This window comes from Polypterus senegalus, chromosome 6 (genome assembly GCF_016835505.1).
Source record: "Polypterus senegalus isolate Bchr_013 chromosome 6, ASM1683550v1, whole genome shotgun sequence".
Lineage (NCBI taxonomy): Eukaryota > Metazoa > Chordata > Cladistia > Polypteriformes > Polypteridae > Polypterus > Polypterus senegalus.
The window spans coordinates 38,340,422-38,356,608 of record NC_053159.1 but is presented as its reverse complement, the minus strand read 5'-3'; the positions used below and the strand labels follow the sequence as shown (position 1 = coordinate 38,356,608).

The 16,187-nt window shown below is 34.5% G+C and overlaps 1 protein-coding gene across 2 annotated transcripts in view; it reads right to left on the bottom strand.

The window, feature by feature from the left end:
- The window catches only part of vps16 (vacuolar protein sorting 16 homolog), a 100,895-nt gene that overhangs the window by 21,835 nt on the left and 62,873 nt on the right, over nucleotides 1–16,187 (bottom strand). For both annotated transcript variants that reach the window (XM_039755871.1, XM_039755872.1), the window contains exons 10-17: nucleotides 15,394–15,488; nucleotides 14,843–14,919; nucleotides 11,961–12,092; nucleotides 11,487–11,614; nucleotides 8,993–9,028; nucleotides 6,198–6,306; nucleotides 2,530–2,661; nucleotides 1,554–1,662 (exon numbers count right to left, since the gene is read on the bottom strand). In XM_039755871.1, coding sequence (XP_039611805.1) covers nucleotides 1,554–1,662; nucleotides 2,530–2,661; nucleotides 6,198–6,306; nucleotides 8,993–9,028; nucleotides 11,487–11,614; nucleotides 11,961–12,092; nucleotides 14,843–14,919; nucleotides 15,394–15,488 — 818 coding nt within the window. The remainder of the gene's footprint in view (nucleotides 1–1,553; nucleotides 1,663–2,529; nucleotides 2,662–6,197; nucleotides 6,307–8,992; nucleotides 9,029–11,486; nucleotides 11,615–11,960; nucleotides 12,093–14,842; nucleotides 14,920–15,393; nucleotides 15,489–16,187) is intronic.

Sequence of the window (16,187 nt, the reverse complement as noted above, 5' to 3'; positions counted from 1 at the left end):
CTTTTATCTTTTGCACCTTTACATGAGAACCACCTTTTTCTCCCCTAAAACATACACAGTATTTAATGTTTAGAAAATGTCCGGAGTTAAAACACTTAAGAGATTTGTACATAGATAATGTCTTTATATCCTACAAACAATTAATGTTCAAATTTAACTTCTCATAAACACAATTTTTCCACTACTTTCAAATTAGAAACTTTGCTGAATGGAACCAGCCCAATTTTCCTTAACTCTGACCTATTTCTATTGCAGAAGAAATACTGATCAGTCTTGTAAACTAAGATAGCATCTCTACAATATATAAATACATTTAAAGTCCCTTCCTTTCAAAAATCCCAGGATATGGTGGGGCAAACACCTTTTACTTAATATTTCAGAAAAGGATAGAATATACTGTAGATCCATACCAGCAAAGCACTCAATCATTCAACTTAAAATCTTTTATCGAACACATTTATCTTGTTTAAAATTGTCCAAAATGTATCAAGGGAAAGATTCAATCTGTGAACATTGTAATCTAGCGCTATCCTCACAAGACCACATGTTTTGGGTGTGCGCCAAATTAACATAATTTTGGACAAAAATCTTTGAATGCCTATTGGACAGCTTTGGTATTACAATCACTCCTAGCCCATGAATAGCTGTGTTTGGTGTACTCCCAGATGGGCTTAAAGTAGAGAAGGACAAACAAACTGATTGTCTTTACCTCCATACTAGCACATAGACTTATCTTGCTCATTTGGAAGAATCCCACCCCACCTCTTTTAAAGATTTGCTCTGGTTGACGTTTCTCCTCTCTTCTTCTTAGGTGAGGGTTGAATTTTGGTTTGTTAAGCTTGGTTTCATTATATGGAAAGCTATTTGCTTCAAATTAAAATCAATAAAAATATATAAAAAAAGAAATATTTGTCTTAAATATATTAGTTAACCTACAAATGAGTTTTGCAAGCACATTATTCATTACTCATATAAAACCTAATGAGGTTTTGATGACTCTTGCCCCAATTATTTACTAATGGTGAACCAATAATAAAATACATAAGGTTACTGTTTTTATACATTTTTTTTATAAATCCTGTAATTTGTCAGTTACACAGAAAATGTCCAATGGATGCACTTGCAACCTGTTTATTAGGAAGTATACTCTGTCAGAATGTATGTAACAACTTTTTATTTTATTGGCTTTTTTGTTTTTTCACATTTTTCCAGATTTTTAATAGGTGATGCAATTTTAGTGCTACGACGCTTCACAACACTAATTACATAAGCCACCCACTGCACAATGTGCAAGATTATGGAGACTTGATATTTAAACAAGAACTGTGTGTTACGTGACTTCTGAATTTTGTGCAACATAAATCCACTTATAATCCAAATAAAACAAAGGCAAGCAATGTGCTGTAATGCATGTTTTATATAATTAGGAGAAAACATGCACAATAAAGTCAATATTTGTGCAATTTAAAGATCTAGTAAAGTAATAGCTATATATTAATAATCTTCCTCTAAAAATACAGCTAAAAATAAATTATTTTTTAAATTACTCTTACCAAGGTCAGTGTCTCCACTTTCAATAGCTTTGTTCAAAGCCAGCTGACCTCTCTTCATTTTCAGTAACAAAGGAACCTGTTCCCCAGATTGTGGCTCAAAATCAAGAAGCTGTGAAGAAATGACAACATATTAAATATTATTAGAAGTGAACAGGACATAAATACAAAAGATTAAATAATCTGAATATCAAATTCCAATGATAAAAGATGCAATGATGTTATTAAACATATGTTGCATTTACTATTATCCAGTTTCATTCTTACAAAAAACGTAAATTGTGCACAAAATAAAAATGACTAAAATGCATTTTATTTTAATTAATGCTACAAAACCAGCACAGAATGAAAACAAGTTCAATCCCCAGACAGGCTGTCAATATATCACAGGGAACATCTATCCATTATCCAACCCACTATATCCTAACTACAGGGTCACAGGGGTCTGCTGGAGCCAATCCCAGCCAAGGGCAGGAAACAAACCCTGGGCAGGGCGCACACACACACAAACCCACACACCAAGCACACACTAAGCACACACTAGTGACAATTTAGAATCGCTAATGCACCAAACCTGCATGTCTTTGGACTGTGGGAGGAAACCGGAGCACCCGGAGGAAACCCACGCAAACACAGGGAGAACATGCAAATTCCACGCAGGACCCAGGTCTCCTAACTGCAGGGCAATTTATATATAAATATGTTCACTTATTCATACAAGGCTTATTTCGTTTGTTCAATCAGCTCAGTAAATACAGAATGTACATCCTTGATTAAGAAGAAAAGATTTATTGTGCAATGGTATACACAGAAATTTATATCCTAAGAAAGAGGACTAGCATTTGAAGAGAAGTCTACAATGATTAATCCTTATTCAAATGATTTCAAAGGTTTAAGAAAATAATTTTTTCATTTGCTCTCAGTCAAAGGTATCAATTAAATGTGTTAATTTATTTAAATCTTATTCTGTTTTGAGTACCATGATGGCAAGTTCAGGGCGTCCACATTCATAAGCCTTGGCGGCAATCTCTGAATATGAAATTCCTGCTGTATCCCCAAGTTTCTGGTTGATGGCATGAGCAATGTCCTCATCAGGTTCCTTCTGCTGAACCTGAAATAAATCAAATTTAAAATTAACAGTTTAAATATGTCTTCTTCCAGAGGCATATATCCCCTTGTATGTTACAATATGCATCTACACTTTGCTTGTGTCTGCTGACATAAATAAAAAGTAAAGCTTGCTAATGGTATAATACTATAAAATGTAAAGGAGCTTGGAAATAAATACCCTGCATAATTTATGGATTACAAAATGCAAAGGAAAAAAAACAAGCAAAGTCAAAGACAATAATGTCAACAATATCTAAACTTATATTATTTACTGATACCAGTAGAAAAAGTATTTCTCCTTATGAGAGACTGGTACTTGCAACAGGCATTTTAAACTTCTCTAAAAGTACTTGCCTTTATAAGAAGAAAATCTGAACTTGTGAAATGGAATTTATCTGTGTGAAAATAATTTGTACTCATAATGAGACTAAAAATCACAGCTACACATATTAAAACATCATCACACTACATAAGCCTTCAACAGTGTTATAAACCAAGATGGATGAAATCAATTTATAGTTGTCATTATATATTAAACACTTCACTTGTTTAATTGGAAAGAAGCTTAAAAAAAGAAAAAAATGCCAAACATAATTTTGATTCTAATAACAACATTGAATCAGGATACAAAACATGACTATTTTCTGTTCAACAGAGTACTCTGTCAAGATCAAATACAAAATGCTAAACAAACTGATGTCAAGGACTCCATGTATTCTAAAATATCAACTATATTTTAGAGATAACATCCAGTGACAAAGAAACTGAATGCTATTTTGGTAAACGTCCTAAATATTTAATGTTATTCGCTATTGAAACTCACAGGATACAAATAAAATGCAATAAAGAATAAGCCTTAAAACTTACCAAATACATACATTTTTCAAGCCAAAAATATTATCACTCTTGTGCACCTGGGGATCATCTTCAATGCTTAACAAGGGTAAGCAATTGAACCCCCGACCAAGAGGAGGCACCATCACACACTATTCTCACTTTTCCATTTGCAATACCGAGAAGAACCACCAAGAAGACCGATGCTCCAGGGGCCCAGAGAAGACTATGTCCCTTCGGCCAGGAACCTCATTCTTGGAAGTGGAAGTAGCTATTGATGCCTGAGCAAATGTAGCAGGTGCTTTTTTTGTTAAAGAGGATGGATTGCCCAACGTTTCTTTCTACTGTGGCATGCCATGATACATTTGTTTTCCTTTCATTAAACAGGATTGCCCGGCTGGCACCCTAAAGTTTACTGTGCTGTGACAACACATAGTGCAAACTAGTGTATCTATGTTTTTTTAAGAAAGTAAAAAAGCAAAAAGCAAATCACTGTTGTGAGATTCAACCTTTTTAGAAGGAGACCGACTGTGCACTTTACTATGGTAAGTTTGTCGCCTTCCCCGGCAACCAGAAAATAAAAACAGAAAAAGGAACTCTATCGATCACATTTATTTTTCATTATATGGAAGCTTATTTATTTATGCTTCAAAGATTGTCTACTGTCATTAGATTGGTAATGGACGTGGGTGCTTCAGTGAGAGGACAAGAATATGTAATCAAGTGACCAGAGCAGATAGGCATGCATCCATCCATCCATCCTTCCAAACCCCTTATTCAGGGCAAGGTTTAGGAGAAATGGGGGCCATTCCCAGCAAGCATCTGATGCAAAGTGGAAATAATCCGTGGATGGGGAAGCTTTAGCTAGTGATGTAAAATCTTTATATTACTCTATAATATTAGAAAGAAAAACTTGTGCGATTTTATCAAGCGCCATCTACAATTCTGGCTTTGGAGGAAACAAGAGTTTCCAGTCTGTCTTCTAAAAAGTTAATTCAGTTCTATTTTCCAGCCACAGAAACAATTTTGTTGGCACAGGATCTTGGGTAAAAAATCATAACATAAGATATTAAGATACACTATTCTATCAAAAAAATACAAATTACAAACTAACAAAATAACAAAAACAGAAGGATTAATATCTGATTAAACAGTATTTTTCATTAACCACAACAGCTGGTTTCCAATTAGGGAATAGGTTGGAATGACAACAAAGAGCCACTGGGGCTAATAGGGCCTTGGGAGGCCACCTATGGTTTTGACCGGGGTCTTCAACTCCAGTCCTAAAGAGGTACTGTGGCTGCAGGTTTTCATTCTAACCCTTTTCATAATAAGTGACCAGATTTTGCTGCTAATTAATCAATCAATCAACATTTATTTATATAGCACATATTCATACAAAAAAATGTAGCTCAAAGTGCTTTACAAAATGAATAGAAAAATAGAAGACACAATAAAAAATAAACATAAGTCAACATTAATTAACATAGAATAAGAGTAAGGTCCGATGGCCAGGGTGGACAGAAAAACAAAAAAAAACTCCAAAAGCTGGAGAAAAAAATAAAATCTATAGGGGTTCCAGACCAAGAGACCGCCCAGTCCCCTCTGGGCATTCTACCTAACATAAATCATCATATTTTCATGGAAGGACCTGATGTTGATGGTCACGTAGACTCTTTTAACTCTTTGCCTTAATTTTAATTGATTCACAACTTAAGACTCGGGCCCCTTAATTATTTCTTTTTTTCCATAATTAGCAACCAAACAATATTAAGACAAAAATGAACCAACACATAAACAACAACCTGCGTCCATCACACAATAACTGAAAATAAAGAAAGGTGAAGGTCTCAGTAATGTTGATCTGCTCAGGTCCACAAAACATTTTGACAGCGCTCTTAAAAAACAAAAATCAATGGTTTTGGAAATGTCTATCATGGCAGAATGAGCGCTTTGGAATTAAAAAACAGGTTTAATTAGCAACGAGAACTGACTTCAAATTAAGAAACTGAATGAAGTGAAGTTGGTTAGAGTATGAGGTCCCAAACTTAGTCGGTCATATGTTGACTCACTTCACATCAAATTTATCTTTAGGTGCTGTTTAAGGAAAAAAAATAATCAATTCAGCAGTCAGAGTCTCAAGAAAAGACGATTAAAATAAAGGGAAATAGTTAATTAGCAGAAAAACTGGTCACTAATTAAGAAAAGAGTTAAAATGTAAACTTGCAGCCACAGTAGCTCTCCAGGACTGGAGCTGGAGACCCCTGGTTTAGTCAGTTGTAATACCTAAGATTTTCTATTATTAATATTTTGTTTTATACTTTATATAGTTGTTCATTTCTATGTGATGCCTATATTCCAAAGTAACACAGTATTAAATGAGATCACTCAGATTTTGCTGAACTAAATCTTTCTATTTTTATGATGAGCATTTTTTTGTCACTACACTGCAGGTAGACATTCTTTTTATGCAATATTAACTAAAAAGAGGGCATCATTTGCTTCTTGTTCAAAAGAGGTTCAGTCTGTAACCAAAATGAACTTACTTGTTTATTCAGCATGAACACTGTGTAAAACTTAATATGAGCCAATTACTTATCAACATTTTTTACAAATTAGTACACTGCTGTTTTAGCTTAAGAATAGTTAAGCAAATTACCATTTTTCTTTCTTTTGTAATATTCTGTATCACACAGAACTCACCTTAAAGCAAGCCCAGTGTTTTAGCACATGACTCACACCCTGGAATTCACGAATCTTCAAATGCTTACAGATTTCAATGGCAAGAGGGTATAATCTACGAAACACCAGCCTAAGACAGAAGACACAAGTTATACTCAAGGATTGCCTTGACATAAAATGTCAGCAGATATTTATCAAGTTGTAATTGTAATGAGAAAGCATTTTGTGCAGAAGGTAGATTCATCCTACCAATATATTTTGTACACATCACAAACTCAAGACACAACAGGTGGTAGAAAATGTCACAGATATATTTTCATTGCTGTAAAGGTATAATCCAACCAAAATGATTTTTCTTTTCATGTTACTTATCCCGCATAGTTTGTTTTATTGGCCAAGAAAATTTTTAAATCTCATGTTGTCAAGAAGAAAGGACATATCAACTTTCTGATTGAATGGGACAGAATAGTGACAGACTCTGGAAAACAGCAAACAATATCAAAAACATCCATGAAAAAATCTCACGTAGCTCATGTCTGATAAAGGTGATTGCTGAATATCTGAAATGGGCACAAGGGCTACTGGGGACATGCAGGGCCAACGAGAGAGAGAGAGAGAGAGAGAGAGAGAGAGAGAGAGAGAGAGAGAGAGAGAGAGAGAGAGAGAGAGAGAGAGAGAGAGAGAGAGAGAGAGAGGAGAGAGAGAGAGAGAGAGAGAGAGAGAGAGAGAGAGAGAGAGAGAGAGAGAGAGAGAGAGAGAGAGAGAGAGAGAGAGAGAGAGAGAGAGAGAGAGAGAGAGAGCTGTGTTTCTGTGTAACCCATGTGTCCCATCCAATGAAACCACTGTGAAGTCATTTATAACCTGGATCATTTCTCGCAAGGATGAATAAACTGTCCTGTCGTGTGAATAGTGGTGGATTAGTCGTTGTGTGTCTTCAGAGGGACAGCTCCCACAAATCTCACCCCTTGCTGCTCAGAACTACTGGCAGGACTGTTTAATTCACTTATTACAGAAGCTGTTCCCAGGATCATCATTGTCATCTTTACTCCATACCATTTCATCCGTTTCAGCCGAACTGAAACTGTGATAAGGACATTATATTTCACACATCTGTTTGATTTATGTCTGTCTGTGACTGTGTGCGGGTTGGGCCAAGGCTGGGTACATTCCTGGAATCCCCAACCAAAAAAATAAATTACCGTCCTATTGACAGTGTAAATCTGAGCACATAGACCTTGATGGAGTCCTTTTCTTTTATCAAAGTATTAAATCTGATTTTAGCAGATGTGATAACGGCTCTGTAAGATGAGCTGCCAATCATTCAGTCTTTTAAAAATGGTCAAAGGCAGAGATACTCATATGTTAAATATCACTAATATTAATGCAACAAATAATTAAAATTCTATCTTCATTATCAGTAGACTAAACTATTTTAAAGATGAGTAAATGTAACTAAATCTCAAACATGAATAAATACTCAATAAATAATCAACAAATACATGATTAATAATTTTAATCGCTGCCCAGCACTTATATAAATATATATAAATATATAGCGCACACACACACAAAATAAGAAATAAAGTACTGTATTTTAATTTGAAAATACTTTTAAAAAATAAATATTACTTCCTATATTACCTACACAAATACAGTAAGAAAACTAAATATAATTTTTTACTTTCCACCACGAGTATGTTATGATGCATTATGTGGAAAAATATTAAATTACCACCACTTACATTGACAAACCAGCATCATGAATAATGAATCATTATGAGTAAATGGAAAGACAATACAGACCAAGTAAATATGACCTGTTTCTAGCTTCATTTAAATGCTTCAGCAATTAAAGTTATAATCAACATAAGATTATCCATTCACAGTTTTGTTCTATATTATCTTAATCATTCTGAATAATGTGCTATAATAAAATGCCTAAAACAAAATGTCAGTAATCTTAAAATGTAACCTGTTAATTTTATTCAGCATAATCAATTTTTCTCAATATTTAACAGCTGCATCTAACAGCAAAATACAGCAGTCATGGTAACAGTGATACACAGATACCCTTCCCAAAGTTCACCTGTGAGATTAAGTGTTGAGGAATATTGTCTTTACCATAAAAAATAAATACATAATGAGCAATATTTCACCTATTTGCATTGTGTTCAAAAGGAACCCAACTGAAATGCACATAACTTTGTATTGTTTGATTCATAAAAGACTTCATCTTCATAAGTAAAAATATGTAATAATTAATACACTGTATTTTTTCATTTCACAGATTACATGGCAGAAATGCAAAAATCTATTAGCTCCAGACACAGTTCCAGAAGTAGTGTTTCAAGGTTTTGGTTCACCTACTACACCTGTAATATGGACCACATCAAAACAGCATATCATTAATTTCAACAACTTACTGTAAACATAATATAGGCTGCAAGATTAGTAGCATTTGTAAAAAAAAATTAATATGACAGATATTTAAGGCAAATAAAAACTGTCTCATCAAAAATTTGAGTAACCAATACTTCACGTCTCTTGAAGATAATACATTTAACCAAAATTTATGAACCTTCACACCTTTGGGTTACATGCAGTGTGAAAGAGGATTTTATTGGTAGTCTAATCTGCAGCTGTCAGATACCCTTCTGCATGAATACCTCATTTCATATTGCACAGTTGAATAAAAGTCTTGACTTTTCCTAAATAAAACCTGTCACTAAATATTTACAATAATGCAGGAATATATTTTTTATTATCAACACATTTTACTACAGATTACTTCTATGTATACTTCTATATATACATACCGATCTATTAGAACCTGGACTGTTAATTGTCTGAACCTGAAAATAAGTTAAGGATCTTTGTAAAGTAATATAACTAAAATGAATGCTCAAATACACAAACATTTTTTGCTCAGTTGATATTTTAGAAAATATTACAAGTTAAAGATAATTCTATGCATTTATACAAATCTAATTGTTTTATTAGAAATTAAGATTATTTGAAATACTAGCAAAATACCCGCGCTTTGCAGCGGAGAAGTAGTGTGTTAAAAAGTTATGAAAAAGAAAAGGAAGCATTTTAAAAATCATGTAACATGATTGTCAATGTAATTGTTTTGTCACTGTTATATGTTGCTGTCATCAAGGATTTCATTATCATTATTTCTTTCAATCAGGTTCATATTTGGAGGACGTGTTGTGTTCAGGTTACATTCCGTGTTTGTCAACCGTTGTAAAGATAACAGGTTTCATTCATCAAAGTGTTCACTACCCACTACTCGTGAATCTAAGATGTTTAACAGGCATTCCCGGTATTAACTTGTGGATTTGCCTGTGAGTATTTAGCGACAGTGTCTCTATTAAGATGTGGATTTGCCTGCGAGTATTTAGCGACAGCAAGTCTATTAACTTGTGGATTTTTTGCAAGTATTTAGCGACAGCGTTTCTATGAACTTGTGGATTTGCCTGCGAGTATTTAGCGACAGAGTGTCTATTAACTTGTGGATTTTTCTGAGAGTACTTGGCGGCAGCGTCACAAAGTTATATCCATCTAGCTGCATCAGAAAATGTACCACGACGTCTGACACGCCTCCTTTTTACTGTTTTCTCAGAGCTTGGATTGCTGCTGTCATAATCGGTTTGAGTTTCATGGTTTGTTCCAATTACGTTAGTATTTGCAGGACTTGTGTTGAAGTGACATTCTGCATCTGTCAAGCGTTGTAAGCATACGACCGCCTTCATAGATAACTTTGCATTGTAATAAACGAACAATAAAACAGTGGAAAAGCCGTAGATTAAATAAAAAGGCTGCAGTTATCAGCAGGGAGACGTGAATACCGTGGCGAAGCAAAGAAGGGATTGAAGAGACCAGAGCAACGGACGGCCTTATATGGGCAGGCAGCCAACTACGTGGGAGGTGTGGTGATGGGGGACGCAACGCCGCCTCACATGGCGACCGAGCTGCAGGCTATAGATGTATATATGTATGTAAGTAGGATTCAATTATGACCGTTACGCGTAGAATTTTGAAATGAAACCTGCTTAATTTTTGTAAGTAACCTGTTAGGAATGAGCCTGCCAAATTTCAGCCTTCTACCTACACGGGAAGTTGGAGAATTAGTGATGAGTGAGTCAGTCAGTCAGTGAGGGCTTTGCCTTTTATTACTATAGATTCTTATATGAAATTAGGTTTTTCAGGAAAGAAACCACAAGAAGATAATGGCAAATCTGGGCTACACAGAGTACTGCATATTGAGATAAGATTTATCTCTGGAAACTTAGTTATTACACAAAGTTTAGTATTTGCCAAAAGGCAGTAAGAAGAAGTGGTGTCAACAGGATGAAAACTGGAAGAGAAAGAATCACATTGAGTAAACAGAAAGTGGAAATAGGAATCAGCACTAATTATCACAACAAATGCTCTATATTTGAAGTGATAAGCACTGCATAACATAAATATTTAAACATGCAACAAAAATTTGCTTTTTACTATGTATTTTTGAATATCATACAAAGGTACTCACAGGGGAACAGTACAACTGTTTAGTTGGATTTTCTACTACTACAGCATTGGAGCCTTGGCTACTAGAACATACTACTTTATATTAAACATAAGACTGTGTCCCACAGGCCAACAGATAGCAGGAGGGATAAACTGCGTGGGCACTGCTCTAGAACAGTAAGCAATCAATAGTAGTTCTAGGTTACTAACTGTTAATGAAAGTCAGGATTTGCCAGAAGAGTCTGATTAATAGTACTATGGCTTTGTAAGGAAAAACTTGTCCTTAAAAGTGATTTTAAGAAACTTGTACATAGCACTGTTTGTAAGCTTTGAAATGCCACAACATACAAGAGTTTATAAAACTGAAGAGATGTCAAGTTGTAGAAATAAGACAAAGTGAGAGAAATACTGTGTGTGTGGAGATTCTGACACTACTGATTGATCATCCATTGTTTTAGGACAATCAAAGCCTTATTTTTTATACTTTGAATGGCCAGGCAGTTAATTCTAGACAAGTAAAACACACAATAAGGTTTTTTAAACACAATGTAAAGAAACAAATTTCTGATGTGTCCTGTTAAGCTTTCCTATGATGAAAGAATTAACAGTAAGTGTATGTGATGCAATGTTTAGCTAAGAAGTTTCATTTATGAAATACACAGCATTAGACTGATCTGTCAGTGCTGGAAACAATTATATATGAACCAAAACATCCTTGATTTACTGGCAAAATACCAGTTTGGCCCAATTATTGACACATTAAGATCTTTAAAATATAGCTGGAATAAAGGATACTGAACATAAGTGAGAGGCATTCCAACAGTATAGTCTCGAACTGCATTTAGGACTCTCAGTTCACGACACATGGTTACAAACCTCTCTGGGGAAAAGTTACTGAGGAAAGATTTTCCAAATGATGCTGCCTGTTTTAAAACAAAAAATATGGAGTATGAAACATTTGCATTTTCATTGTGAGCCTACAACTACAAAATAAATAAAATTATAGAGTCTCATTAGATATGTGAATACATCTACACAAATATGGCATATGTGTTTTCATAGATACTTTCAAAAGAAAAAAAAATCCTAGAAAGGTTACAATGGCACAATAAGATTTCTCTATAATGGACTCTATTATTACCATCCAATAAAAAAATATAAAAACAGAAAAAGATTAAAGGCTCATTACAGGTTTGACAATTTGTATTCCTCAATTTCACAGATTCCTGCTTTGATGCTTGATTTTTAAATTTTCAATTGCATACTCACTCGGAGAAGCATCTTTTGAGTCTCTGGTTCATATTCAAATCCTGCTGCTTCAATACACTGCTCAACAGCAGTAGGAAGAAGATTCTGGTCTTTGATTTCTCGCAGATACTCATCTGCCTTTTGACTTTCTTTCTGAATTACAAACAAAAATTAATCTTTTATTATTTGAAAAGCAGTATTTTATCATTAACACTTATGTACATGTTAAGTTACAGTGCTGTAAGCTGCAAAATGTACCTATGTTGTTACCAAAAAATGCACTTTGAATATCATTCTTATTGTCCTAAGTGTTGGAATAAGCTTTCAAATATTCTTTTTTCTCGACTTTCACTATTTTTAACTATGTAACCATAGCCTCTTAACTTTTTATAAAACACTCTTGGATCATATGCATAAGTGAAGGCCAGGCACTGCCCTTTCATTCATCTGTTTAGTGTAGTTACATAGTGTATTAATATTACAACACAACAGGTTGCAATGCTTATACCAAACAAACAGAGTTTATAAAATTAAGCCACACAAAGAGAATGCTTTACAATTTCCCATACCAGGAAATAACCTGAAAAACAGCAGAAATTAAAATATGTCTGAGGAAAGGAACAGATTTACAGCAGACTTCAAGAAAAAACATTCATGTATAAATGCATATTTCAAGGGTGCATGTTGAAAATATAAAAACAGTTTTGAACAACAGAATTATTAACTTGGATTTTCTGACTAAAGATATGTCTGAGGATATAAATTAATCATTTCTGCAGCGGCATTTCTGTTCCAATTTAGTAACCCCAAACCGTGCCAGCATTGGACAAACAGCTGAGACCTATTAACAAATCAGTGGCACAGGATAGAAGCACATAAGAAGGCTCTTTGAAAGTTGATTGGCTAGATAACTGCCTGCACAGGACAAATACATGACCATTTGAAATGCTCACAATGCAAGTGTTGTATTAAGCTATATCAAGAAATCCCTTAGACAAGAAGAGATAAGTGTACAACTATTCAAAAGCCAAATGTCTGTTTTTAACCATATTGGATAAACATTTTATTCTTAGTATTCCAATGACTATGTTAAAAATTCTCTATAACCAGTAACATACATAAATGTTACTTGGAAACTCAAACTGATATATCCTGCCAAAATTGTATTTCCTTTTCTTGATAGGCATTATGCACTGTTGGGAGGCTGAGGAGGAAGTTGGCATAGAGGTAACAGAATTAACTTCTGAAGTAAGTAGTGTAGTGCAAAGCCTTGAAACTGTGAAAAGATGTCACTTGACACACACTTACAATCAGAAGGCTCACTGAAGTATTTAGTCTCTTATTCTATGAATTACATTAGTAATATAACATCTTAATCAACTTGTATCTATACTAATAAAAGGCAAAGCCCTCACTGACTGACTGATTGATTGAAGGCTGAAATTTGGCAGGCTTATTCCTTACAGCTTACTTACGAAAGTTAAGCAGGTTTCATTTCGAAATTCTACACGTAACGGTCATAACGGTCGACAACGTCCGCCATGTTGAACTTTCTTATTTATGGCCCCATCTTCACGAAATTTGGTAGGCGGCTTCCCTGCGCTAACCGAAACCGATGTACGCGACTTATTTCGATGGTATGACGCCACTGTCGGCCGACATATTGAACTTTCCAAAGTCACTAACTTTCCAAAGTCACTAATTTTCCAACTTCCCGTGTAGGTTAGAAGGCTGGCCCCATCTTCACGAAATTATGGTAGGTGGCTTCCCTGCGCTAACCAAAACTGATGTACGTACTTTTTTCGGTGGTATGACGCCATTGTCGGCCGCCATATTTAATTTTCCAAACGTCACTAATTCTCCAACTTCCCGTGTAGGTAGAAGGCTGAAATTTGGCAGGCTCATTCCTTACAGCTTACTTACAAAAGTTAAGCAGGTTTCTACACTTAGCTGTCATAACGGTTGACAAAGTTCGCCATGTTGAACTTTCTTATTTATGGCTCCATCTTCATTAAATTTGGTAGGTGGCTTCCCTGCGCTAACCAAAACCGATGTACGTACTTATTTCAGTGGTATGATGCCACTGTCGGCCGCCATATTGAAGTTTCTAATGTCACTAATTCTCCAACTTCCCTTGTAGGTAGAAGGCTGAAATTTGGCAGGCTCATTCCTTACAGCTTACTTACAAAAAAAGCAGGTTTCATTTCGAAATTCAACGCGTAACGGTCATAACGGTCAACAACGTCCGCCATGTTGAACTTTCTTATTCATTGCCTCATCTTCACGAAATTTGGTAAGGCCGCCAATGCCTCTTAAACATCTTAGATTGACAAGTGACGATTTCAGTAGTGGACACTTTGATGTTTATGAATGTTTAAACTCTCAAAAGCTGGATGTGAAGTTATCGATGAAACTGGTTGTATACTTACAACGCTTGACAGATGCTGAATGTCACTTCAACACAAGTCCTACAAATACTGTCGTAATTGAAACAAACCTTGAAACTCAAACCGATTATTACAGCAGCAATCCAAGCTGTGAGATTTGAGACAAGATTGCTTTTCACATGGCCAACTGTACATTGCATGCTTAAGAGTAAGCTCAGCACACAGCTTGGTCATATTACAACCGGAGGGCCGAACTCAAAATGTGGTATGCAAAGAGATCCTTAAAAAATTATTATTGGCATATTTGCCCTCAGTTTAAAAAGGTTTAATTTTCTTCTTAATAAAACTTTTAGGGCAGTACTTCGCCGCTGTGAAGCGCGGGTATTTTGCTAGTTTATAAATATAAAGGAAAGAGTTTAAAATCAATGGTTGCATATTAAGAGATACATACTGTATAAATAATGAGATGACCAAAAACACAGAAAAGACATAAAAATAGCAGCTGAACAGGTTCACCTTATATTCCTTATGAGCTTCTAACAAGAGAGCTCCAGGTGCCATAGATGCAATCTTAAAAATCTCCTCACAGGTTGCTGAAACAAAAATTAAAATTTGAATGAGATTGGATTTTAAGTTATGATGTTTCAAAGTAAATCAAAATTTTATAAAGAATAAGTTACTGCCCAAAAAGCATTATAACACAGGGTCAAACACTGCGCACTATGTACAGGTGCCAGTCATAAAATTAGAATATCATGACAAAGTTGATTTATTTCAGTAATTCCATTCAAAAAGTGAAACTTGTATATTAGATTCATTCATTACACTCAGACTGATGTATTTCAAATGTTTATTTCTTTTAATTTTTAATTTAAAGTTTCACTTTTTGAATGGAATTACTGAAATAAATCAACTTTGTCATGATATTCTAATTTTATGACCGGCACCTGTATACAAATTGAAACAAGTACTTATTTGAAATTATATTAAAAGATTTCAAGAAAAAGAGGATGACAAAGCAAGCATTCATTAAACACTAAACTTTAGCTTTATTTATCCATGCCTACCTGGAACTTCATGCAAAAATTCATGACTCTTGCTACCGATTATTCGTACCCCATCAAGTTCTGGTACAAGATACAACTCATCATCTAAGTTATATATGCACTGGAGTTAAAGTTATAATAAAGGGTGAAGAACAGTGACGAGATCTCAATATAGTAAGATCACAGAAATATATTCTAGAATTTTAATTTCAAAGTATCACTTCACTCAAACCTTATATTAGTTTTCTTGCTTTAAAAATATCTGTAGACAAAGAAAAATCATATTTTTCAATTAGGTTAGTTGTTTTTCTACTCTCTCTCGTTCTTCTACTCATGACCACTTTGAAATAGGAGATACAAATTCAAATGATTTCCAAAAGTCAAGGAACTTCAATTTAAAACTATGTTATGAAGATTATTTTATAATAATATACTAACATTTTATATATTTATAAAACTTTAAAATGTAACTACACTTTTTCTATTACACATTAAGATATTCTCTTTTTAAAGTGGGAAATCTGAACAGCAATGGGTGTACAATGGTACCACAAACATCCATCCTACACTATTTGATTCCATAGATAATTGTTTCCATGAGTATAAAATGAAGCAAACTGGCGTGAATAACTGATTTTCAATATTGCTTCAGTCCACTTTTACCTGGTTTTATCCAGCTACAGTGCTGTAAAAAAAGTATTTGTCCCATTCCTGATTTCCACCCTTTTTGCTTATTGATAACACTCGTTTCTGACCACCAAACAGATTTATCACAATTTAAATGACGACCTGCACAAACACAATACAGTTTTTAA